Source organism: Sus scrofa, chromosome 1 (genome assembly GCF_054392235.1).
Source record: "Sus scrofa isolate SSC_HxYL_T2T_F1_AM1 chromosome 1, Sscrofa_HxYL_maternal_Yorkshire_Landrace_v2.0, whole genome shotgun sequence".
Lineage (NCBI taxonomy): Eukaryota > Metazoa > Chordata > Mammalia > Artiodactyla > Suidae > Sus > Sus scrofa.
This window is the reverse complement of record NC_139383.1, coordinates 146,675,296-146,702,117: the sequence shown is the minus strand read 5'-3', so window position 1 is coordinate 146,702,117 and position 26,822 is coordinate 146,675,296. Positions and strand designations below refer to the sequence as shown.

Here is a 26,822-nt window from a genome sequence, read left to right as displayed (position 1 = left end):
GATGAGCTTAGGTAGGAAGACATGTTCTGGGAGAGGACCTCTTTTATTACAAAAAGGAAAGAATGGACTCTTGTTTCTCTCAGGGGAGAGGAGAGTCACTGAGCCTTTGGGAGTTGCCTGAAAGCCCTGCTGGGCCTCCACATGGGAGAGAAGCCACTTATGAGAGAAGCCAGTGGGTGGTTCTGGCGGTCTGAACAGCACCTTTAGGGTAGCATGGGGCTGGGTGCTGGTGGACCCCATCATGGTTGCTTGATGATGCCCAGGAGCAGATGAAGCTGCCTCTACCCCAGTGGTAGACCAGCCTAATCCCCTTGATGGCACAGGGTGCTCAGGCTTAGGAGGAAATCTCCATGGTCCAAGCCACAGGGTGTCTATACCCATGCGTCTCAACATCAGGAGTCAGTGTGAATTGATTTAGCCAATGGCGTGAGACAGACTTGGCTTGGGGTTCGCTGGTGGATCTGTGTTCGAAATTGACAGCAAAGCTTGTCCTTAACCCTCTCATGGTTAGATGTCTGTACTTATGGCCCCAATGTCCTTGAGCCCCTCTGAGCGCGTGCTGGCTGCCCCTGGCCTGGAGCAGTCCCAGCTCCCCAAGTCAGGTGACTAGAAGGACTGCGATGCCCTGGGACCTGGGCAGGGGCAGGGATGTGCGCTGAGCTCGAGCCATGACATGCTCTGTGGGACTTGCATGGTGTCACCCATCAGACAGTGGCCAGGGAAGCCTTCCATGAGCAGCATTCAGAAAGGAATTTGAACCTTTTATCCTGGAGACATCAACTCACAGGCAAGTCTGAAACAAACTTAGTAGATTCTGGTTGTTTTGCAGTTTTCAGACATGGTTTTTCCATGTTGCTGATTAAAGCCCACATTGTGGGGAATCCTGTGCTAGTTCTGTGGGTATCGAGTGTTTTGAGTGGGTGTCAGACAGTCAGGAAGGGCAGCTCCTGCCCACTGAGCCTGTGGTGGGCCTGCCCCAGGTACACCGGCCTGGCCTTTGATCTCTGCCCCCAAAGAGCAGCATGGGGTGAGGGTCAGGCAGGTCCCTGTCCCACTGCCACCCTTTGCTGAGAGAAGTGGTTGTAAGACAGTCCTGGCTGTTGAGGGCTACTGGGGGCAGGTGGGGTGCCCTGGGCCCCTGTGATCCTTCCTGGAATGCAGCCTCTTTGTTGTGACAGTCACTTGGCCTGAGGTCACCACCTGCCCACACACAACAGAGCTAAGGCAGGGGGCTGGGGGGAGCAGTGAGTGGGATGAGCACATGTAGCACGGTCCCTCTGTCATCACACCTGATTGTCACAATCTCCAGGGTCACACCCAAATCTGTTAAGGCACTTCACACAAGGGCAGCAGCTCGTCTGGTCCTGCCGCTGCCCTAGTGACAGGCCTGCATTTGCCCACCCTCAGTGTGGGGCATTCACCAGAGCTGGCTAATTATTAAAAAAAAGAAAAAAAAAGTTCTTTTTTCTTTTAAAAAAGAGTTTTATCAGCTCATAAATCCTTTTTGAGTCTACTGGAAAGTTTTTTTGTGGTGATAGTGTAAACAAGGTCTTGAATCCCACAGAGTAAAAAAGACTTCCTTTTATGGGCAGCACTAGAAGGGCCGTGGCTCTGGAACGGTTTGAAAGTGGTGTCACGTGTCTTGTTTATGCCGAGGGCACTCACAGGCCTCCCCTGCTGGTGGCACCTTCTCAACCCCTGGCCCCAGGGGCATGGAGCCAGGGCACATCACGTGCCCTTGGCCCTGGCTGCACTTCTATTCAGGTATCAGTCAGTCGGCCAGAGAGGAAATTGCAGCCCGGCCATGGAGAGGGATTTCATGTATTTATGGCCCTTTATTTTTTTTGGCGGGGGGGAGGAGGGGGTCCTTTTCTTAGGAAGTGATGAGGATGGGGATGTGGGAGGAGGCTCATCTGCCATCTGAGCCTGGGACAAGCTGCCCCCACACCTGTCACTGCCAGTGCACAGCCAGGAGAGGGAGAGTCTGTGGTTTCTCTTGTTTAGGTTGAGAGCAAATTCCTTTCTGAAGTAGGTGGCATTCAAAGTGTAACCACACCACTCCCGAGAACTCCATCCCTGCTCCACCTCACTAGTTTGAGGACTTGGACAAATTATTTAATCTCTTTGGTACTTCTGCTTCCCTGTCTACAAAATGGGGATAATGTTATGATACACACCTTCCCAGGCTCATGAAGAGTAAAGCAACTTACATCTGTAAAACTACTGAGATCATTAATTAATTGCCATGAGGTTGGTGTCATGGCATAGTGGAGGTGGTTTAGTTGGGAGGAAGAAAAATTAGTCATTTTCATGTGTTGTCTAGTTCCTTTTCCGCTAGAGCAAGCTTTTTCTATAAAGGGCCACCCGGTAAATATTTCGGCCTTGTAAGCCAAACAATCGCAACATTCGACTCATAGTTGTGGTTTGAAAGCAGCCATAGACCATATGTAAACAAACGCGTGTTTCTCTCCCAGTAAAACTTGATTTACAAAAGCAGGCAGCCACCTTGCTCCCAGTCCCACCCTCCCTCAAGGTCACCTCCTCTTCCCTCTGACTTGACCTGACTGCCCCCCCTCCTCTGCCGGCCCCGTCTTTCAAAGTAGCAGGCAGCTGGTGGATGGGATGGCCTGGGAGCTTTCCTGTGCCCCACGGGCTTGCTTTCCTGGGAACCTTCCCTTAGGCACGTGGTCTGTCAGATGTTGGCCTGCCTGAGGCTGGAAGCCAGTTTGGGGTGTTTTGAGCTTCTTAGATGTGGGGAGTTCCGTTTGGAGATTTTTATTGACAAGCATTCCTTTAGCCAGCAGTTTTATTTTATTTTTATTTTTTAAATTTTTTTTATTTTCCCACTGTACAGCAAGGGAGTCAGGTTATCCTTACATGTATACATTACATTTTTCCCCCCACCCTTTGTTCTGTTGCAACATGAGTATCTAGACAAAGTTCTCAATGCTATTCAGTAGGATCTCCTTGTATATATATTCTAAGTTGTGTCTGATAAGTCCAAGCTCCAGGTCCCTCCCACTCCCTCCCCCTCCCATCAGGCAGCCACAAGTCTTTTCTCCAAGTCCATGATTTTCTTTTCTGAGGAGATGTTCATTTGTGCTGGATATTAGGTTCCAGTTATAAGTGATATCATATGGTATTTGTCTTTGTCTTTCTGGCTCATTTCACTCAGTATGAGATTCTCTAGTTCCATCCATGTTGCTGCAAATGGCATTATGTCATTCTTTTTTATGGCTGAGTAGTATTCCATTGTGTATATATACCACATCTTCCGAATCCAATCATCTGTCGATGACATTTGGGTTGTTTCCATGTCCTGGCTATTGTGAATAGTGCTGCAATGAACATGCGGGTGCATGTGTCTCTTTTAAGTAGAGTTTTGTCCGGATAGATGCCCAAGAGTGGGATTGCAGGGTCATATGGAAGTTCTATGTATAGATTTCTAAGGTATCTCCAAACTGTTCTCCATAGTTAGCCAGCAGTTTTAAAACAAAACAGAATGGAGTTTTCTGGAGAGAACACAAGTGGAAGGGAAGGCACGTTAGTCTCTGTGACAATGGGCCACCAGCTGGTCCATTCTTGGAACTTTGTGCTCTGGACAGCCCGGACATTTGCTCAACCACCCTCCTTTCACACCAGAGGTCTACTTAGCCAGACCCCTCTACACCCCAATTAATAAGGAGCACCCCTCCTCCTGTAGCCATTCTGAACCCCTCATCAGAGCCTGGGCCTTTCTTGGCTGCCCTGACAGCACTGCTGCACCTTGCTATTCCCTGTGCAGCCTCCTGCTCTTGGGCCAGGACGCTGCCTGTGGCCACATGACTCAGCACTTCCCAGCAGCTGCAGTCCAGGTGCCCTCTCTGCCTGCCCCGTGCCTGTGCCAAGACTTGGGAACCAGGCTCTCCCCACCAGCCTCTTGGCTTCTGGAGCAGATCCTCACTGGGCCCCCCAAAAGACTCAGCGCAGCCTGGCTCCCAGGCTGACCTCCCTCACACTGCCTGCCCTCAGGTTCTCTGCCGGTGGCCCCCTGCCACCAAGAGGAAGCTTAGAAAGAGCCTGGGTGGAGATCCCTGGTGGCTCAGCAGGATAAGGATCTCAGGTTTGATCTCTGGTCCAGGAACTTCTGCTTGCTGCAAAGGTGGCCCAAACAAATAGTGCAGGTGGAATCGAAGGAGATCCCTGAGGGGAAAGCTGCAATCACTCCTCAGCCTTATTAGTGAGAAACCAGAGGTTTCCTGCATTGATTCTGGAAATGGTGTTTAATCAGTGGCTGCAAGAGATGCTTCAAATAGGAAGCTGGTTTACTTTTTTTTTTTTTTTTTTTTTTTTTTTGCTTTTTAGGGCGCCTTGCAGCATATGGAGATTCCCAGGCTAGGGGTCTAATCGGAGCTGTAGCTGCCGGCCTACACCACGGCCACAGCAACACCAGATCCAAGCCTCGTCTGCAACCTACACCACAGCTCACGGCAACGCCAGATCCTTAACCCACTGAGCAAGGCCAGGGGTCGAACCCATATCCTCACAGATCCTAGTCAGATTCATTAACCACTGAGCCATGAAGGGAACTCCCTGATTTGCTTTTTTTTTATAAAGAATACCTATAAAAATGGACTCTGTGTGAAACTGTATTTGTCCTTCCCGGGAAGTGATTTTATCATGGAGAGTTTTGTATTCTGGAGGGTCCTACATCCTGGGTCTGGATGAAGTGACTGCAGTGGTGGATGTAAGTCAGGAGGAGCCTCAGGCCACCTGCGCCATCAGGATACATACAAAGCCAGAGGCCCTGACGGGCAGCGGAGCCCTTTTCAGCGCTCCCCGTGTCTCTGTCAGTGGGGAAGCCACAGCAAGTGGCCCCAGCCGTGCCCACCCTTCTCCGCAGGGCCCATCTTTGTCTGTCCTCCCCTCAGGTTTGAGCTGATGCGCATGTGCTGGCAGTACAACCCCAAGATGAGGCCTTCCTTCCTGGAGATCATCAGCAGCATCAAGGATGAGATGGAGCCTGGCTTCCGGGAGGTCTCCTTCTACTACAGTGAGGAGAACAAGCCGCCTGAGCCGGAGGAGCTGGACCTGGAGCCGGAGAACATGGAGAGCGTCCCCCTGGACCCCTCGGCCTCCTCGTCCTCCCTGCCGCTGCCCGACAGACACTCAGGACACAAGGCTGAGAACGGCCCAGGCCCTGGCGTGCTGGTGCTGCGAGCCAGCTTCGACGAGAGACAGCCTTACGCGCACATGAACGGGGGCCGCAAGAACGAGCGGGCCCTGCCTCTGCCCCAGTCCTCGACCTGCTGATCCTGGATCCCGATCCCGTGCAAACAGTACCGTGCGCACGCGGGCGGGCGGGGGGAGAGTTTTAACAATCTATTCACAGCCTCCTGTACCTCAGTGGATCTCCAGAACTGCCATTGCTGCCCACGGGAGACGGCTTCTCTGCAGTAAACACATTTGGGATGTTCCTTTTTTCAATATGCAAGCAGCTTTTTATTTCCCAACCCAAACCCTTAACTGACACGGGCCTTTAAGAACCTTAATGACAACACTTAATAGCAACAGAACACTTGAGAATCAAGCCTCCTCACCCCCTCCCTGTCCCTCTCTCCTCTTTCTCCCTCTGTCTCTCACCTTTTTCTTTCTGCTTCTCGATGGAAACGCATTTGCTGCAAGCCCAGCCGGGACGCCCTTCATGTAGGATTGAGGAAAGAGCTGTCCCTCCAAGGCCCCACCTTGCCCCAAACACACCATAGGTCTTTGTAAAAAAACATGTTGAGATGAAAATTTTTAACTGAATCTTGAACCTTTAGGGACATACGAAATTTAAAAAGGGCCATCATTCATCCCAGGTTGTCACCATGTTAACGCTGCCAAATTTCTGCCACAACCCCGCACTTTCTCCCTCACTGTCCCCTCACTGTCGTCTTGTCTCCAGAGACCCCGGGGCGAGCACGGTAGCTGGTCACTTGTAAGAGCCACGCTGATGATGCTCTCCGCCCGATCGGCCCCAGGGTTCTTTTCAAGTCTCACATTCACACAGGTGTAACTGCTTGTGACAAGGTTGTCACTTGGGGGAACTGGACAGAATGAGACTGTGTCTCAGTGAAGATGGGGAGAAGCGTCCCCGCCCCACCTTCCACACCCCCACCTTCTAACCCCCAGGAATTCTGGAGCAAACAGGCCCTCTCAGGAGCCTGGAAGATAGGCTTTGAGTAAAGGTCATCCCCATGCCAGTCTCCTGTTCCCCCCAACCCCAGCTCCTTCTCGGCCCCCAAGGACACAGACAGGAAGGGGTTTCCAGGGACTCAGCCCAACTGTTTATGCAGGTTTGCAAGGAAAGAAATTCAAACACCACAACAACAGTACGAAGAAAAACAGTAAATGGATTCAAGCATTCTAAGCTTTGTTGACATTTTCTCTGTTACTAGGACTTCTTCATGGGTCTTACAGTTCTATGTTAGACCATGAAACATTTGCATACACATCGTCTTTAATGTCACTTTTATAACTTTTTTACGGTTCAGATATTCATCTATACGTCTGTACAGAAAAAAAAAAAAGCTGCTATTTTTTTTGTTCTTTATCTTTGTGGATTTAATCTATGAAAACCTTCAGGTCTACCCTTCTTCCCTCTCTGCTCACTCCAAGAAACTTCTTAATGCTTTGTACTAGAGTGCGTGACTTTCTTCCTCTTTTCCCAGTAATTGATACTTATATAACATAATTTGCCATGAACTGTTTGATGCCTTTTTATAAATACATCCCCCCTACCGACTCCACCTGCCCCATTAGTTCTGTTCTACCCCATAGGCTCTGTGGGCACGAGGCTGGCGAGGGGAGGCGGCGGAGAGAAGGTGGGCACTTGCCCGGAGAGGCTCCCCTCTCTCCCCAGCCTGCTCTCACACAGCATTTGAGTCTGTTACAGTGCAAGACATGATACAAACTCAGGTCAGAAAAAAAGGTTAAATATTTCGCACATCCTTGTTCAGTGTTCATATTCACCATTGTTGAAAAGTCTCACCTTCTCTTTCCCTTGCCTTTGTTTTGGTTGTGACACACATATATCTATTTTTTTAATTCTTGGGTACAACAGCAGTTTTATCTGCAGACACTAGGCATTTGGATGATTTTTTTTTTTAATGGCTATTTAATCCTTCCATCCCATGGAAAACAGCTGCTGAGTCCAGGGGTGCAGTGGAGTGCGCTCCGGCGGCCCTCTGCGGGCTCCTGCCACCACCCTCCAGACTGACCTACCTGTCTTTAGAACCAGAGACTCCCTAGGGACCCCGGGCAGCGATGGGAGTGGGGCAGAGGGGCAGCATCCTCGGGGTGCCGGCCAGCCAGCTGCCAGGCTGGGACAGCACAGGCGCCCGGAGCCCTGGCGCGGGCGTGCTGTTCCTCTGCCAGGAAGCCAAGTCCTCAGGCTCGGGGGTCTTGTTTTGTTTAGTTTTTAGCACTTCTCACCAGAGTGATGACAGCACAAGAGTTGCTTCTGGGATGGAAATGTTTAAATTATGAGTAAGAACAAGGCTACAATACGATGATTGCTAGTTGTGACTGGAGATTGAACACAAAAAAGAAAGTTTGTAGTGCTTTTTTGTGTCAGTAGTTTCATAGTTTCAGTCCCACTGTTCTCTCTAGTCCCTGTCCCATAGTTTTTCCCTTAAAAAAAAAAGAGAAAAAGAAAAAATTAAGAAGGTATTATATGTAGGAGTGTTCTTTTAATTTATTTTGTGATACCAGTTTCAATCACTGTAGAGAAGCCCCATTATGAATTTAAATACTGAGGAAAGGGTTTGTGTGTGTGTGCGCGTGTCAGACGGGACAGTTTTTTGTTTTTGTTTTTGTTTTTTTTTTTTCCCAGACATTTATCTACCTCACTCTTATTTTTTATATGTGTATATATAAAAAAGAATACATCTCACACTTCTCAGCACCTGACAATATGCCGTTGATACTGGTAACCTCATCCACACCGCAGGCCGCACACACCAGGTGACGGGGGGGAGAGGCCAGGCTGTATTCCGGGGTCAAAGCAACACTAACTCACCTCTGCACTCATTTCATACAGCTCGCCTTCTTCTGCAACTTCTCAGTTTGCATTGCTTCTGTTCTTCTCCTGACTTGGCTTCCCAGGAGGTGGTGAGGGCCGGTGCTGCCTGAGGGGCCCGGGCTGGTTGGTTTTGAAACCAACTGCTTTGTGCAGATTGAGCCGCATACAGATTCCACGGGGGAAGATCAGGTCTCCGGGACAGACAGTGCGGGTGAGGGGCAGGCAGTGCCTCGCTAGCAGGCCCTAAGGCCATGGGTGGGTGCTGAGCCTCCTCCAGGCCTTCTGCTCCTGGTTGCTGACCCGAAGGCCAGTCCCATGCAGAATGTACAGACAAGAGTCCCCTTCTCCCTCTCCAAACTGTTCTCTCAACCTCACGCTCGCTTCCTCCCCCAGGGGAAAACGAAGACGTACCAAACCTTTGGGCTGGAAGGGGCCCCCGCCAGGGCGGGCTGTGCCTTGTCCCCTCATCCCGCTGCTCAGGGGTGGACGGCACATCCCCATTCCAGCAGCTGCTCTCACAGGCACTGGCGTTTTATCTGGGAAACACGGGGCGGGGGAGGTTCCCAAAGCGTGGCGGCTCTTTCACAGTCCCAGGACTGCAGTTCCGCCCAGGAGCTCTTCCCTCCTGCTAGGACATCCCCTTCTCCTTTCCCAAGTCCCCTGGGAACTTAAGGTCATTGAGAAATAGTGTTTGATCAGGGTTTTCCCGCTTCCACACTGTAGGTGACCCCTTGGAATAGTGGCCTCTCCTCTCTTTTGCACATACCTACCGGTTTCCACAACTGGATTTCTACAGATCATTCAGCTGGTTTTTAGGGTTTTTATTTAAACTGTCCGAGTTGTTGGTGTCACTTTGTTTTTGTTTTACGTAGGTGGTTTTCCTTTAGTAGAAAGAAAACACTAACAGTGTAGTGCCCATCATAACAAATGCTTCAGAAACACTTAAATAAAAACTTTTGCTTGTGTGATGGTGCAGTCATTTTACTGGACCAAATCACCCACCTTGACTATACCAAGGCATCATGTATCCACAGTTCTAGCCTAATTTTATGCTGATTTCCCCCACCTCTTCTCAGTTTCCTCCTTTGTATGCTCCAAATAACTTAATCAAACTGAGTTGTGGCATTCTCCATGCAGCCTCCTTCTGACAGCAGCTCACTGCTTGAAGTGACGTGAACCACTGAGGCACATCGTTGAATTGATGTGAGCATTAAAACATTACCACACACAGCCCTTCCCTGAGGCAGCGGGAGCTGGTGTATTCTGGAGACGTTGTTGAACTTCAACTGGGTAACACCCAGACCACCCCAGGTCTCCATTATGGGATGTCCTGACGTTTAACACAGGTGGAATGAGCTTCCTCCTTGGAAGATAGAAGACCATGTTCATGGCCGACACTGGCCTTTCCTTTCAGCCTCTTTCTTATGACTTGGAACAACATTTCAATAGTGGTGGTTATTGTGGAACTAGCCAACGGCAAAGTGCTTGGCATGGCATGGTGTGTTTCAGTTGGGATAACAGATCTAAGAGCCAAGTAAGATGCCAAACTCTAGGCCAGTCTGTTCCACCGAGGCCTCTTTCTCAGCAGCCTACCTCTGCCGGCAGGTGGCTGCACTGAATGAAGGCCACTGTTACGGCAAGGTCACACTAGCTCAGATCAGTGAGAAGGCTAGGATGCTTGGTCCAAGGTCCTCAGCTGTCACTGTTGGGTCCTCCGGCTAGACAGTGTCAAAGGAAGTTACTCCTTTCCAAAACACAGGCGCCCTCCAGTTGACAGTAAAGCTCCATGGTATGCCTTGACCCATTCCAACAGTCCCAGTAGTGCATTTAAGGTTTGGGGTTTGTTCTTTCGTTAATGTTACTTTTGTGTTTGTCGGCTGTCTTTTCATTTCCTGGGCTAAGCAGCATTGGGAGATATGGACCAGAGATCCACCCTTTAAGAACCAGTGATGAAAATCAAACTTTCTTACTCCACTCTGACATAGTTGGTGGTACAAAGGAGAACTTCAAGAGAGGATGTTGTTTAGCTTGAACCTCTGTTGCCAGAGATGCTGAAGATACAGACCTTGGACAGGCCAAAAGTTTTCGTTTTTGGCTCCCAGCTTAGATGACTAGTTGGTCATTTTGAGAAAAAGCAGATGAACACTCCTTGATGGTGGAATGATGAGGCAGCAGGAAACCACTGTAACAGGGATCATGAATGACATGGAGAGAGGAATCACGAGCAGAAGGTGCAGGGCTTGGAAGAAGTGTGGGCTGTGTTTGGAACTTGATGGTTTCTGAAGGGATCAGACCACATCAAGGCTCAAGAGTCATCCATGGGCATTTGGTTTCAACAAATAAACCTAACATCCTACTTTCGAAACTGCTACTGCAGAGTTCAGTCAAATTGTTCAAGAATACAAACTGCATCGCACCCGTCAGTTGTCAGTTCTGGGGCATGACTTTAGGGTTTTGTTTTATTTTGTTTATGCAAGAACATAATGATCACTCATCTGTATGTCCACGTTTGTGTGTGTCCACATCTTCCTGGTAAACATCGTTTTAATTAGTCACTCATTAGCGTTTTCAATAGGGCTCTTAAGTCCAGTAGATTACGGGTAGTCAGTTGACGAAGATCTGGTTTACAAGAACTAATTAAATGTTTCATTGCATTTTTGTAAGAACATAGAATAATTTTATAAAATGTTTGTAGTTTATAATTGCCGAAAATAATTTAAAGACACCTTTTTTCTCTGTGTGTGCAAATGTGTGTTTGTGATCCATTTTTTTAGGACACCTGTTTACTAGCTAGCTTTACAATATGCCAAAAACAGATTTTTCCCTGACCCAAGCCGTGGTTCACCCTCTTTTCCCCCCATGCTTTGTGCCCTAGTTTATAACAAAGGAATGATGATGATTTAAGAAGTAGTTCTGTATCTTCAGTATCTTGGTCTTCCAGAACCCTCTGGTTGGGAAGGGGATCATCTTTTACTGGTCATTTCCCTTTGGAGTGTAGCTACTTTAACAGACCGAACGAACCTCATTGGCCAAGGAAACAGCAGAGGTGTTACAGCCTGGCGGTGCCTGTGGCACCATAAGCATCTGGTTTGGCAGGTTTGGTAGTTGTCCTCTTATGCAGTGCCTCGAGATGGAAGGACTCCATTGCACATCTAGTGGCTTTCACCGTGACACAGCACACAGACTTATCATACAAAAGCTGATAATTCTGGTGCCCGAAAGCCACTGGCTTACATGCCTCATATCATGACTAATGCTTTGTTATTACATGTAAGAGATTCTATTTATTTTTATTTAAGGCAGAACACCGAAGATAGTTCTTTTTCAATATAGTACAAATTTGTTGTAATAAAAACCATGCACATGCAAGATTTTTTTAAGTTTGACACCATTCCCTCTGGTTCCCAATGGACTATTTGCCATGTCTACACAACTCCACAAAATCCCCATCGTTGGAAACATCTGGATGTTTTGCACTACATGGGAGAAAGGTCCAGAAACAATTTGGGTTTTGTTTGTAACTTTCCATTTGGATGTCTGGCGTTGCATAGACACCATCCACAGGTGGAACAGATGCTTGGCAAAAACACCTGTCTGCTTTCTAAGCCAGTGAGGTTGAGGTGAGAGGTTTGCCAGAGTTTGTCTACCTCTGGGACAGAAAAAAAAAAAAAAAAAAAAAAAAAAAAAAAAAAAAAAAAAATTCAAACCAGAAGGCGCGATGGAATGGATGCATCGCAAATAATGCATTTTCTGAGTTTTCTTGTTTTAAAAAAAAGTTTTTAAAAAAAAAAACTAAAAAAAAAAAAAAGTAATAACATGGCCAATTTGTTACATAAAATGACTTTCTGTGTATAAATTGTTCCTAAAAAAAATTCCTCTGTTTATATAAAAAATCAGTAGATGAAAAAAATTTCAAAATGTTTTTTGTATATTCTGTTGTAAGAATTTATTCCTGTTATTGCGATATACTCTGGATTCTTTACATTATGAAAAAAAGAAAAGAAACTTTGTCTATTTTGAATGGCTGAAGCTAAGGCAACTTTAGTTTCTCTTACTCTGCTTTTTTCTAGTAGTTAAAGTACTACATGGTTTAAGTTAAATAAAAGAATTCTGTATGCATTTTTGGTCTCTGATTTCGTCCCTCCTCACCCCTTCTGGAAGAACCATCATGCTTCTGAGGCAGGGAAACTAAGCCACATGGGGCATGTATGTTCACACATAATGTTGGGAGGGAGTCTATGTGAAGGCTTTGCTTTACTTCTAACAGCTCAACCTTCTCAGCATGCAAATTGCTGCTGAACAGGGAAGCTATTCTGTTTCTCACTCCATTAAATCAGCTAGAAGAAAATCTGCGTAAAACAGAGAAATCTGTACTTGATTTTTGACTGATTTCATAGACTTTTCCTGTATCTGCCACTGGCAAAAGCCAGGCCAAGGCAGGTTTGATCTGGGTGGCTCTGGGGCAAAGGACTTAACACTCTTCACATTTTCAAGTCCTTGTCAGTCCCTCACAGTGGGCATACCTACTCTGAGGGTGCAGGTGATGGCCATGGACATGCATGCCATGTGCAGCCTGCCGGGCACCACTCAGAAATGTTACTTTCCAGCCAATGAGTTTGGCCTGCCCCAGGGACTTGATCAGGGCATGTTATCTTTGCCAGGGAGAAATGGTTACAGTAGGAAATGCAAATGCATGTTCAAAGGAAACAAGCTGTAAATGTTCTAGAATCAGACCTTGGACATATCAGGAAGCTGAGCTGATCACTCCTTAAAATCTGATCATGGGAAATTATACTTCAGTAACAAAATCAGTCTATGGGACAAGGGTGAAATAGCAAAGGTGTAGGCAGCAGAAGTACATGACAGGCCACACTTACTTAAGACCTGGGGAGGCTCACAGGTATTTGGATCTAGAAACAAAAGGCCTTTCTGAAAGAGGGGACTCTGGAGCTTGGCTTGGCCCCAGGGTTTTGCTTACCATTGTCACCAAGTGTTTGGCACTGAGAGGACCCTCCCTAGGCGACCGATGACTAACAGCAGGCTAATTTCCAAGGCTCGGGTGGGTGTCTGGCCTTGGGCAGGGCCGACATGGGAGTGCAGTGTGGTTCCCACATTCTCGGGTTGGGGCTGCTGAGCTTCCCAGCTGCAGAAGCATAGTCTGCATCTGTCTTCAGCCAGAGCAGCAGCGATTTCTTCTGAGGATGAAGGTGCTGGGTCTCTGGAAGAGGTTTCAGACCCTCGCCCCACCATGCCACTTCTTAAGACTACCACCCAGCAGAGCTATTTCCATATTTGCCTCACGGTCCAGCTACGAGCCCATATTCAATAAAGCGTTCTCTCATCACTGATGGACTCTCCCCTCCATTCTCCCACCAGATCGTCACAACAATTCTTCAAAGGAAGGATTTTTATTACTCTCTTTTATAGAGGAGCAAACACACAGACATGTCCAAGACCCCCCAGCCATTACATAACCAACCCAGGGCTCAGCCTTTTGAAGCTGTGTCAGCTTTCAAACTGACTCAGAACTGCCGCAGATCAGCCCCAACCCAACAGACCCCAGTGTGTGTCAGCAGGGGATGGGAGGCCACTTAGGACAGGATGTGAGTGGGCCCTCTGGGGTTCTCCCTAAAGAAGTTTGGAGGCCAGAGAGGGGGAATGACGTTCATTAAGACGCAGCTCTGGGCCTCCCAAGTGGATGACATCTAAAAGTCTGCTTGGTGGCGCCTAGACACACACATTTTACAACCTGACATGACACTTGGAGCTAGGGCCCAGAGGACCCCAACCTGCCACTGTCCTGAGACAGGAGCTAAGATTAGGAGGGTCCAGGGCTCTGGGTGGCAGGTGTTTGCCTCTAAATACTGAAGGCTCTCCACATTAACAGGCATGCAGCTGGACATACGCCAGCTGGCCAACCACCCCCCACCCCAGTCCACTTGCCGCCTTTGGTCTGCTACAGTAGAACTTTGATCTGTTTTATGTCAAGGGAGTCAATTTCATTTGCAAAGGGGGTCCTGTAAAGTCTACTACAAACGCACAAGTGTGCTGAAGGGCTAATGGTAAAACGAGCAAGTTCCTTTGCCCTGTTCCTTTGTTATTAAGGTGCAGCTGCTTTTTCTTACAGTGAATGAATCTGGGCACTAAGTGACGATGATTTTTTTTTTAAATGAAATTAAGTGGAAAATGATAGTCATGAGCACACCAACATAACAAGAAATTTCCCAGAGCTTAGCCACCTTCAAGTTCTTCCTCCGAAAAAAAATCATGTTGCTAATAGGGTTCTCAATGGAAATTTGCCCAGAAAACACTGGACAAGTAAAACCTCGCTGTGAGCAGCTTGGCACAAGACAACAGCACAGTGCCATAAAGGCAAAATGAAAGATGAAAAGGGGAGATTCTGTTTCTAAAAAGGTAGAGATAATACTGACCATGGCAGAGAAGCTCAACCCAGCTATTAACTTTTGCTTTAGGATCAAACAAACACTACTGGGGGAATGTAAAGTGGTGCAGCTGCCGTGAAAAGCAGTACAGCAGCTCCTCAAAAAAAAGTAAACACAGAATTACCTTATGATCCAGCAATTCTATTTATAGGCATATTCATACACACAAAACACTAAACCAGGATTCTAACAGATGTTTGCACACCAGCGTTCACAGGAGCAGCAGTCACAATAACCAAAGGTAGAAGCAACCCGGCATCTATCAAAAAGTGAATGGATAAACACAATGTGGTCCAAACATAAAACAGGGTATTATTTAGCCTTAAAGGAAGTTCTGACACATGCCACAACATGGATGAACCTTTAAGACATTATGCTAAATGCAATAAACCAGTCACAACAGGACAAAGATTGTGATTCCATTTACATGAGGTCACTGGAGTAGTCAAATTCAGAGAGGGTGGGTAGAATAATGGATGCCAGGTGCTGGGGGAGGGGAGGGGGAACTGTTTCCGGGTATGGAGTTTCAAGTTGGGATGATGAGAAAGTCCTAGAGATGGATGGGAGCGGTGGTTGCACAACAGGTGAACGTGCATAATGCCACTGAACATGCAAACATGGTTAAAATGGTATCTTACCATTTTAATTTTTTATAAATTTAAAAAAGGAAAAAACCAGACACTAGCAACTCGGTGGCTCAGAAGCTGCCCACAACACCTGGCTGCATGCCTGGAGCGGGGTTCCAGAGTGAGTGCTGCACCTGTGTGTCCCACCGTGGGCTGGTCATGGGTCATCCCACCACACAGGCCTCTACAGCACAGGTCTGGGGTCCCAGCAATCTAGGCAGGATCACACAGGCCCACTGAATAGACTTTTAAGAGGGGGGAAAATATTGCTAGCATTTCATTTTATTGTCAGGAAAACAATAACTGAAGCTGGTTAATCCCTCATGAAATGTCTGCCTTTCAGAGTGTTTTTCTTTCTTCTGACAATAAAATAACCCTTTGTGATTTTGTGATTTCGTTGGGCTAAATCCGAACTTTTTTCCTCTGCGTAAACTGTTTTACGAGCAATTTTTTAAAAGCCTCTCAAAGCACAGTTGAACTCTACACACAGGATTGAAACATTTAATTTTCTCTAAAGGAGCAGTCCCCCAGTTGGTTCCCCTTGAATGGACTTGCCAAGGCTGTTTCCTGTGCACCGGTCTTTGAGCCTGGCTTTCTCAGTCTCCTTCAGCATTTCCTGGATGATGACCTGCAGGGCTTTTCCCAGCAGGCTGGCCGGGAGCCAAGGAGATAATCGAGGGACATGGATGAGCGCAGCGCACCCATTTCCATGATGCAAAGACAGGTAGTAGGCATAATCGCAGACGTACCTACAAACCAGACCAAAGGCCAAGTTACTCCTTGGACCAGCCTCTAACTGCAGTGAAGAGTAAGCAAAAGCAGCAAATGTAGCATCCCCAAAGCATGAGGGAGGACTGCCACCCCGGGAGACCTAGGTTTGGTTCTTCTGTCTCAGAAAGAACATGCTGCTAGGAAAGAGCCGGGCAGACTGGCTCTTGGCCTCCTGATCCCATGACTAACAAGTGGCCAAATCCCAAAAGGAACCAGATTTTCAACCAACTAGTCTCAAACCCTCCCCCCACCCCTGTGAACCCTTCCCATTCAGGCCTGCACTGAGTCATTCTGTTGTCAGAGCTGCTCCAGATCATTGCTCACAATCCTCCAACCACGCCCCTACCCCCTGCCTTTAGCAAGAGTTAACATAAATCTTTAAGTTAAAAGGTCCAGAAATAAGAAGGATACTACAAACCAACCAAAAAAACCTAGATGGAACCAGCTGGAACCAAGAGAGCCACCAATCTGACCTCCAACAGACCCTGGGTTTCATTATACACTGATTTTTACCACATTAGCATATGCACTTCCTCAAAAAAAAAACCCTGCCCCTTTCCAGGTAGATTAATGCATATGCCTCCCCAGCATGAGCCTCACTCCTTGGCCCTTTGTGGGGTTTTATTTGTCTTTTTAGGGTCACATCTACAGCATATGGAGGTTCCCAGGCTAGGGGTCAAATAAGAGCTATAGCTGCTGGCCTATACCAGCGCCAAAGCAACACCAGATCCAAGCCATGTCTGAGACCTACACCACACTCATGGCCACGAATTCTTAACTCACTGAGTGAAGCCAGGGATCGAACCTGCACACTCATGGATACTAGTCAGGTTCATTACCGCTGAGCCACAAAGGGAACTCCCTCATCCCTTTGTTTTTACTCTTTAAAATTAAATCCCTCTTACCAGGCGCACAGAAGTTGATCTGTGAACTTAGACCCACTCCTCCATTTTTTGTCTGCAGAATAAGCTCAAACCCAAGCAGGAAAGAAAACTTCTCCAGCCAAGGCAGAGAGCCTTGGTCAGGCTAGGGCCCAAACAGGTCCATACAACTTAATTCAGGAACAAATTCTGGCACCCAACGTGGGGCACATTCCCTCTGGTAACCCAGGGCTTACTTGCTGACCCAGGGCTGACAAAGCCAGCTAAATAGCTGGGCAGTATGCCCCTATTTTCAACCTCTGGGCCAGTGAGGGCTACTAAATTAAGCCTGAGATGGAAAAGCAGCCAAGGATCAAGTGGGGTGTTCCCCAGGTAAAGACCCCCCACCCCTACTCTAGCAGATCTAGAACAAGGGCGCTTACTACAGATTGGGGTAGTGTCCAGGAGACACCTGACATAAGGGGTGTTGACCCCGCCTCCACCAATAAAGCCGAGGCTGGGTGCAGGGGTTGGTTGGTAAAGGGAAAGAATCCTGGCCATCTGGTTGGAGCCAGACTTGCCTCAGAGGACTGGACTGAAAGGCTGGATGTCCAAATTGAGTCAATCCTCTGGTAAGGGGGAAGGTGAGATTAAAAAATTGGTTAAAAAATTTAAAAATTGATTAAAAACTGGTTGGGCCAGTTCCCAGCAAGAAGACTGGATAGGACTGGAAGCCCTTGAGGTAAGAACATCTCTTTATTTTGTGTGTGTGACATAAGCCCTAGTCTCTGTTCTTAATATGAGTGAGTAAAGCTTTGATCTTTGTTCTATATGGTTTTGTTTGTCCTAATGCTCTTAGAAATACTTGCCACAACTATGGGCGTGGGTTGAACACTTGAATGCCACTAGGGCACTCACCATCAAAAAGACTCTCATGAAAGGATAGGTTGGTCATGGAACAAGGTAGATGAGCATAAGGTACCCTGTCTACCAGAAGCGAATGTCCGTGTAAGTTAGTCACACTGTAAAACACTCACAGTTCCAACCCCTGCACATTCCCACCTCTGGGGTATAGTCAAAAATTCATGATGGGAGTTCCCACCATGGTTCAGTGGACACAAATCTGACTAAGATCCATGAGGACGCAGGTTGAATCCCTGGCCTCGCTCAGTGGGTTAAGGATCTGGCATTGCTGAGAGCTGTGGTGTAGGCGGCAGACGTGGCTTGGATCCTGCATTGCTGTGGCTGTGGTGTAGGCCAGCGGCTACAGCTCCAATTCAACCCCTAGCCTGGGAAACTCCATATGCTGCAGGTACAGCCCTAAAACAAGCAAGCAAACAAACAAAATGCTTAAAAAAAAAAAAAATCTATGATGTCTCTTGTGTTGGTTCATCTCCCCCTAACTAGCGGTCTCGGGCAAGGTTTATGTCTCTGTTGAGTAGGTCGTTCCTCATTATTGTCCGTCACAGATGCCTAGGGATCCTTCGAGATGAGAACCCTTTAAAAATCTTATTTTCACCAGATTTCAGGAAAACCAATTTGCCTGACTGGAGAAGGAAGAACAGGACCTTCAAGTCATCCTTGAGTAAGAGTGAGAGTATAGAGAACCGGATACACACCAAATGGGCATTCATCCTCCCTGCCCAATGACTTGTAACCAAGCTGGGACACACCCTTTGTGAACAAGCCTCCTTGCCTGCCAGAGAGGCTCTCAAGGCAATGTATCTGATAGGAGAACCCTTATTTCCAACTTCCCTGTCACCCTCTCTCTGGGGGATTCTTACTGAAAGTACTCACCTACATCAGGTACTGCCTATAGCCACGCGGTGGGTCTGGGAATGTCTAGTTGCTGACTTAAGGGGGGGCTTTATAACTAAGGCCCTCTTGGAAAGGGTCTTGCCTTCAAGCCCTTACAAATATTGGTTTAGTTATATCACCTGGACCACTTGGGGTGAGCTGCTCTGTTGGGATTTGCACAGCCACCAACCCAGGGACGAGACCCCCTGGAAAGTTGGAAACAGACTAGAAATAAGGGTAACCTCTCCAATGTAACCAAGCCTCTATCCAGGTGAATTCAGCTAGGGCACATTCTCCATAAGTGGAAATTCTTTGAGTACTGCCACTAACAAAGAGACAGCTTATTTTCTTTTGCAAGACTGCATGGCCTCAATATAAAGTGGTGGATGGAGAGAGTTGGCCAACTAACGGCTCCCTAAATTATAATACTATTTTTCAATCATACCTCTATTGCCAGCAATGAAAACAAGGGGACAAGATCCCCTATGTCCAATTTTTTCATGGCTCTAAGCCAAAACAAGGGCCTCTGGAAAAAATGAGAGGCTAGTTCAAGTATCTCTCTCCCCTTATTGGAATTTCAGCCTGAGGATTCTCTTGATTTCCTCCCTCCACCAAGGCTAGCTGCCCCCTTGTCCCACAGTTCGCCCAAGACTCCTGAGTCAGCTACATCCACCCCTTCCTCTCTTGAATCCCCAATGTTCTCTACTCCCTCGAACTCACCACCTCCCTACCTGATCCCCCCTCCTCCTCCCAGTGGGTGGGTCCACTCCCCGACTCTCCCACCTCTACCTCTCAGTACACCTCTCTGGGGAGTAGTCCAATGCACACCAGTAGTGGCATCTGGTGCCAGCCCTGAAATCCATAAGCTATTCCCCCTTCGGAAGGTTCCCAGTGGAGGCAGTGGGCTGACACACTGTATATGTACCCTTCTTTTCCTCAGATTCCTATAACTGGGAAGATGAATCTCAGGGTCTAAGGGAAGCCCCTGAGTGAGTCCTTAATTCTGTCCAGGGAATATTTCCTACTTTTTTTTCTTTTTAGGCTGCACCTGTGGCATATAGAAGTTCCCAGGCTCGGGGTCAAATCGGAGCTGTAGCTGCCGGCCCACGCCATGGCCACAGCAACACCATATCTGAGCCATGGCTACGGCCTATACCACAGCTCACGACAATGCCAGATCCTTAACCCATGAGCGAGGCCAGGGATCAAACCCGTATCCTCATGGATCCTAGTTGGGTTCGTTAACCTCTGAGCCATGAAGGGAACTCCCATGTCCAGGGAATATTTCACATTCATTTCCCCACTTGGGTGGATATCCAAACCCTCTTAAACATCTTATTCTCTGGGGAATAAAAAGAATTATAACTAATGCAAGGGAGGAAGCTGATTAAGATCAATCCAAAAAATAATATGGAGCATGATGTATACCAGCCTAGGCTCCAGGCTGTTCCCAACATGGACCCTGGACACTGAGAGGAAAATGGTCAACAGCACTCCATACATTTCAGCAATGTGATTCTTAAGGGCATTCAATCAGCAGGGAAGAAATCCATAAACTGGAATAAGGTTCAAGGAGTCATCCAAGGACCAAAGGAAAATCGCTCGGCCACACTTAAGCACCAAAGAAGGGCCTCTGAGTGTATACAAATGTAAACCCAGAATTAGTGTAAGGGCAGGCCATTCTTAAGGACCATTTTATTTCCTAGAGCAGCCTAGACATTAGGAGAAAATTACAAAAGCTGGACATAGTGCCCATTGTACCAACTTCCTGGCTGGTGGAAATCAGCATTTTGAATTCCAGTTCAATAACGTGGAGGTGGATGCAAAGAAGAGATTTGAGCAGAATGAAGTGCAAGTACTCTTGCTTTAGCAATTCAACTTTCCAGGGACAACCCTCTCGCCCAAGGGACCCCGTAACATAAATGGGTTGTCTGGGATTTCAGAGACTATGCCCACAGTGGAGAGAAGGTCTTAAAGCCAATTAGTGTGCGCTGAGAGGAAGACCATTGGAAGAAGGAGGAGTGCCTCAAAGGTCTCAGAAGTCTCAGAAGACTAAGTGGACTGCCATGTCCTGGCTCATCTTTGTTAGTTGCACACATAAAAGAAGAGGGCTGAAGGGGCCCAGAAGCTCCTTGGAGTGCCCTGGAAATTACTACCAAGGAGCCTCAGCTGACTCTGTCCACAGAGGATAAAAAAATTGACTTTTCAGTCAACACAGGGGTCACTACTCAGTCTTGAACACCCAATGAGGCAAAACGATCAAAGATAAATGTAAGATAATAGGATTACACTATAATAGGAAGTCACAGAACAATTTTATAGAGCCCCTAGTGTGTGATTTGGAAGGGAAAATGTTATCTCTTTCTTATACGTCCCGTAATGCCTGATTCCTTTAGTAGGAAGAGATTTACTATATAAATTGGGAGCTACAATTTTTTTTTTTTTTTTTTTTTTTCTTTTCTACGGCTGCTCCCGCCGCATATGGAGGTTCCCAGGCTAGGGGTCCAATCAGAGCTGTAGCCGCCGGCCTACGCCAGAGCCACAGCAATGTGGATCCAAGCCGCGTCTGCGACCTACACCACAGCTCATGGCAATGTTGGATCCTTAACCCGCTGAGCAAGGCCAGGGATCGAACCTGCAACCTCATGGTTCCTAGTCAGATTCATTAACCACTGAGCCATGACGGGAACTCGGGAGCTACAATTTATATCAGACAAAAACTTAACCATCAAAATACCTAAGACTCCCTTCCATTCTGTAGCCCTAGCGTGACCACCAACTGCCTTCTGCCAGGAATAATGGCCCAATTAACACTGAGGGGATTAATCCCTCAGTATGGGCCCATGACACCAAGGGCAGAGCCAGAAGAGCACCACCAGCCATAATCAGGCTGTGACCAACTGACTACAATCACCCAAATAAAAAACATTACCCCTTAAGTAAAGAAGCCCTGGCAGGCATTAAGCCTATAATAGAAAGCCTACTCAAACAAGGGCTTCTTTAGACCTTGCCAGTCCCCTTGCAACACTCCTATTCTGCAGTTTAAAAAAACCAAATGGGAGATACCAGCTAGTTGAGGACTGCTGAGCCTTAAATGCACCTTCAGAAGAAATTCATGCAGTGGTGCTAAATCCCTATGCCTTACTCTCTACTGCTAAACCCTGAGAGATCTGGTATTCAGCACTAGATTTAAAAGACACCTTTTTGTGTGCCCTCAAGCCCCAGAATCTCAATACATTTTTGCATCTGAATGGCAGCAAGAGAAAACAACTCTTGTGCTAGATGGTTCTACCCCAGGGATTTAAAAATTCCCCAATCCTTTCCCCAAAGGTTTTAGCTGAGGATCTTCCTGACCCTGAGTTAGAACAGGGGACCCTGAAGGACAATCTAATCACCAGTCACACCAAAGAGCTTTCCAACCATAACACAGTTAATGCCTTAAATCATCTGGCTCAGAGCATATAAAGTTTCAAAGGAAAAAGCCCAAATCTCCTTCCAGCAGATAGAACACTTAGGATTTATAATAGAAAAGGGGCACAGAACACTATCTAAGGAGAGGAAAGAATTGATTTGCCAGATGGCACCCCCCTAGTACAAGAAAATAGCTCTGGGGTTTCCTAGGGAGGGCCAGGTTCTGCCATATATGGATCCCCAGTTTTGGCTTAATTGCTAAGCCCTTGTATGACCAATTAAAAGGGAAGAATCTTGATCCTTTTGAGTGGACTCCTGATTGTGACCAGGCATTCCTAGAACTGAAAAACCATCTCATGAAAGCCCCCAAGTTAGCTTTACCCCACCTGAGCTGCCCCTTCCATCTATATGTGAAAGAGAAGCAACTGCCCTAGAGGTGTTTACCAAAAAAAAAAAAAAAAAAAAAAAAAAAAATTGGGACCTCTGACTTAGGTTGTAGCTTATTTTTCTAATCAATTGGGCCAAACTGCTAAAGGATGGCTGTCATGCTTATGGGTTATAACTACCACTTCTCAGCTTCTCAAAGAGGCTAACAAATTAATTTTGGACAGCCCCTGATCATCTGGATCCCCCATCACCTCCAACCCTTTATAAAGGCAAGGCAGGCAGATTGGTTATTCCCTGGTTGAATCCTCCAAGTCCAAGTCATTCTTCTAGACAACTCATCTGTGACTCTAAGGCCCTGTATTATCCTTAACTCTGCCCCCCTGCTACCTCAGACAGGTCCAAAATTAACTCATGGTTATGAGGAAGTTATGAAACAAGTTTATTCCAGCAGGCCTGAATTGAAGAGCCCCTATAGAGAATGCAGAATTAGAATGGTTCACTGGTGGAGTAGCTTTATGAAAGATGGAAAACAAAAGGCAGGATGTACAGTGCTTTCCATCACACCAAAGTGGTAGAAGCTAAAGCCTTGCCCTCTGGCTGCTCTGCTCAGGAGGCCAGATTAACTATCCTAATCAGAAAACTGAAACTGGCGAAAGGGAAAGCTGTCAGTATCTACACTGACTCTAAATATGCCTATTCAATCCTACACGCCATGGTGCCATCTGGAAGGAGAAGGGAATGATGACATCAGGGAATAAACAGATTAAAAATTGGGGGGGGGGTGACTGTGTGGCTGCTAGAGGCTATACTCTTGTCAAAGAAGATAGCAATTATTCACTGCAGAGGCCATCAAAGGGAGAAGCAGAAATAATAAGAGGAAATAACAAAGCAGACATGGCAGCTAAACAAGCAGCAGAGGATGGGGACAGACCACGCCACTCCTAAAACCCTATATTACACTTCCACATACATCCACGAGAAAGGGAAAAGGTGTTGAGATGGGGCTATTTTAAAAGCCCAGAATACCCAAAATGAATGGTCAATGTTCATGGGCAACTGTTCCTCCCCCTGGCCATTGCACCACAGGCCATTGGAGAAGCTCACCAGAGCACACATTATGGGCAGGAGGCCACATATCAATGTCATCAAATCCACGACTACTCCTAGTTCCAGAAGTCTCCTTAAGCAGGTGGCTGATGCTTGCCCTGCCTCCAGAATAACCCCAACACTCACCTCCCAAGGTCAAAGGAATGACCCCACTCAATTTCGAGGCACATTTCCAGGTCAAGGCTAGCAAGGTGACTTTATAGTAATGCCCTGGGCACAAGAACATTTCTGATATTTGCTAGTTTAAAATGACACCTTCTCTAGCTGGGGAGAGATCCCCACTGGAACTAAGACGTCCTTGGAGGTCTCTAAGACCCTGCTCAAAGAAATAATCTCTAGATTTGGGCTCTCTAAATCTAGCCACAGTAACAATAGGCCAACCTTTATTTCTCAAATTACTAATGGAGCCCTAGGAATTAAATGGAGTTCACACTCTGCATGGGGAGATGGGCTTAAGATGGTGGAATGGAAGGACTGGAACTCAACCTCTCTCCTAAAAACAACAAAATTTACAACTAAATGCTGGGAAATCTTCAACCAAATGGACTGGAATCTTTCAAAAAGACATCCTACTCCAGAAGACAAAGAGAAGGCCACATCAAGAGGTAGGAGGGGCGATTACACGATATAAGCAACCCCATACCTCCCGGGTGGGAAGCCCCACAGAGTGGAAAGTAACTGGTTCACAGAGACTCACCTACAGGAGTGAGAGTTCTGAGCCCCACATCAAACTCCCACGTATGGGGATCTGGCACTGGGAGAAAGAGCCCCTGGAGCATCTGGCATTGAAGGCCAGTGGGACTTGTGCGCAGGAGCTCCATGAGACTGGGGGAAATGGAGACCCCATTCTTAAAAGGCGCACACAGACTTTCACGTGTACTGGGTCCCATGGCAAAGCAAAGTCTCCATAGGAATCTGGGTCAAACCTTACTGAAGTTCTTGGAGGACCTCCTGGGAAAACAGGGGTGAATGTGGCTTGTTGTCAGGGAAGGACATTGGAAGCAAAGCTCTCACGGAATATTCAGCAGCATGACGTCCTCTGGAGGTGGTCATCTAGGGAAAATCTGGCCCCACCCATCAATGCTGAGAAGCCCCAGGCCAAATAACAATTCAGGTGGGATCACAGCCCTGCCCATCAGTAAACAGGGTGCCTAAAGACCCCCCCCTGAACACAGCGGCCTCTAATCTCATCTAGAGACAAAGCCCCACCCACCAGAGGGATAGGAATCAGTTCCACCTACCAGTGGGTAGGCTTCAGTCCCTCCCATCAGGAAGCCTACAGCAAGCCCCTGTATCAACTTCAAGCCCCACAAGGGGGGGCAGACACCAGAAGTAAGAGAGGCTATAACCCTATTATCTGTAAAAAAAGGTCACCACACCAAAAGCCTATAAAAATGAAAAGACAGAGAACTATAACTCAGATGAGGGAGAAAGGAAAAACCCCAGAAAATCAGCTAAGCAAGGAGGAGATTCTCAGCCTCCAGGAAAAAGACTTCAGACTGTTGATGCTGAAGATGATGCAAGACATTGGAAATAAACTGGAGGCAAAGATGGATAATTTATAGGAAACACTGGGCAAAGAGACATAAGATATAAAACTTAAAAAAGAAGAGATGCAAAATACAATAACTGTAATAAAAAATTCGCTAGAAGCAGCAAACAGCAGAATGCAGGAGGCAAAAGAATGAATAAGTGAGGTGGAGGACAGATTAGTGGAAATTATAGATGCGGAACAGAAAAGAGATAAAAGATTGAAAAAAAATGAAGAGAGTCTCAGAGAACTCTGGGACAGTGTTAAATGCACCAACATCTGTATTATAGGGGTGCCAGAAGGAGAAGAGAGCGCAAAGGGGACACAAAAAATATTCCAAGAGATAATAGCTGAAAACTTCCCTAACACGGGAAAGGAACCACTCACTCAAATCCAGGAAGCACAATGAGTACCAAATAAAATAAACCCAAGGAGGAATACACCAAGACACATGTTAATCAAATTGACCAAAATTAAAGACAAAGAGAAAATATTGAAAGCAGCTAGGGAAAAGAAATAAATAACATACAAGGGAACCCCAATAAGGTTATTGGCAGATTTCTCAGCTGAAACTCTGCAGGCCAGAAGGGAGTGGCATGATATACTTAATGCGATGAAAGGGAAAAACCTCCAACCAAGATTACTTTACCCAGCAAGGCTCTCATTCAGATTTGAAGCAGAAATCCAAAGCTTCACAGATAAGCAAAAGCTAAGAGAATTCAGCACCACTAAACCAGCTTTACAACAAATACTAAAAGAACTTCTCTAGGCAGAAAAGAAAAGGCCACAACAGGAAACAAAAATACCACAAATGGCAAGGCTCACCAGTAAAGGTATATATACAGTAAAGATATGAAATCATTCATGCACAATTATACCACCAAAATCATAAATCATGAGAAGAGGTAGGTACAAATGTAGGACACTGGAGATGCACTTGCAATTAAGAGACCAACAACTTAAAACAATCTCATATATACATAGACTCTTACATCAAAACTTCAGAATAACGACACTCTGCATGGAGACCACAATCCTCAGGAAAAGTAGAAAGAACAAATCAAACTCTCAAAAGAAATTTAGCCAGATTATGTCAACAGACTCATCAACCTTGATCTCCTTTCACCCCAAAGCTCTTCTAAGAATGCAAATAGCCCCTAAAAGAAAGCTCAGGTTGAAACCACATGAGCTCATGGATGGGAGGCCCATTCCTGAAAGACCAGTTACAAAGCCAACTTCAGCTATATGGACCAATGGAAATGTACCTTACAGAGAGGGGAAATAATCAAAGCTTTACAAGGCTACGGGAGTTAGGAATTGCCTTCCCCTTCTGAGATGGCTTTATGTCCTTTCTCCTCTGGGGTCTGGGTTTATTTGAAAACCTGGAACGCTTGAAATCCACAAGACCAGTTAGACCCCAAGTAAAAAGGACCTTATCTAGTCATCATGACCACTCATTCTGCCTTATATTACAGGGCATAACTCCACTGCACCAGAGTGAAGGCAGCACCTAAGCCAGAGGAAGAAGTTACTAACCCACCCACTCAATACACTTATGAGCCTGTCACAGACCTTAAGTTACTTTTTTTTTTAAGGTGATATCTTTATTTATTTTATTTATTTATTTATTTATTTTGTCTTTTTGCCTTTCTAGAGCTGCTCCCAAGGCATATGGAGGTTCCCAGGCTAGGGGTCTAATCAGAGCTGTAGCCACCAGCCTATGCCAGAGCCACAGCAACACAGGATCTGAGCCACATCTGCGACCCACACCACAGCTCATGGCAACACCGGATCCTTAACCCACTGAGCAAAGCCAGGGATCAAACCCGCAACCTCATGGTTCCT

General features: G+C 46.8%; 2 protein-coding genes across 7 annotated transcripts in view; one reads left to right on the top strand and one right to left on the bottom strand.

Annotated features, from left to right (window-relative positions):
• The window catches only part of IGF1R (insulin like growth factor 1 receptor), a 308,192-nt gene extending 296,029 nt beyond the window's left edge, over nucleotides 1–12,163 (top strand). For 5 of the 6 annotated variants that reach the window (XM_085010144.1, XM_085010133.1, XM_021082915.2 and 2 more), the window contains one exon: nucleotides 4,911–12,163. In XM_085010144.1, the coding sequence (XP_084866270.1) occupies nucleotides 4,911–5,292 (382 nt within the window). In that variant the 3' untranslated portion in view covers nucleotides 5,293–12,163. 6 annotated transcript variants of the gene reach the window in all.
• A 2,444-nt stretch (nucleotides 12,164–14,607) lies between these two features.
• PGPEP1L (pyroglutamyl-peptidase I like) overlaps nucleotides 14,608–26,822 on the bottom strand; it is a 72,442-nt gene continuing 60,227 nt past the window's right edge. The window contains exon 5 of the mRNA XM_005659773.4: nucleotides 14,608–15,862. Coding sequence (XP_005659830.1) covers nucleotides 15,625–15,862 — 238 coding nt within the window. The 3' untranslated portion in view covers nucleotides 14,608–15,624. The remainder of the gene's footprint in view (nucleotides 15,863–26,822) is intronic.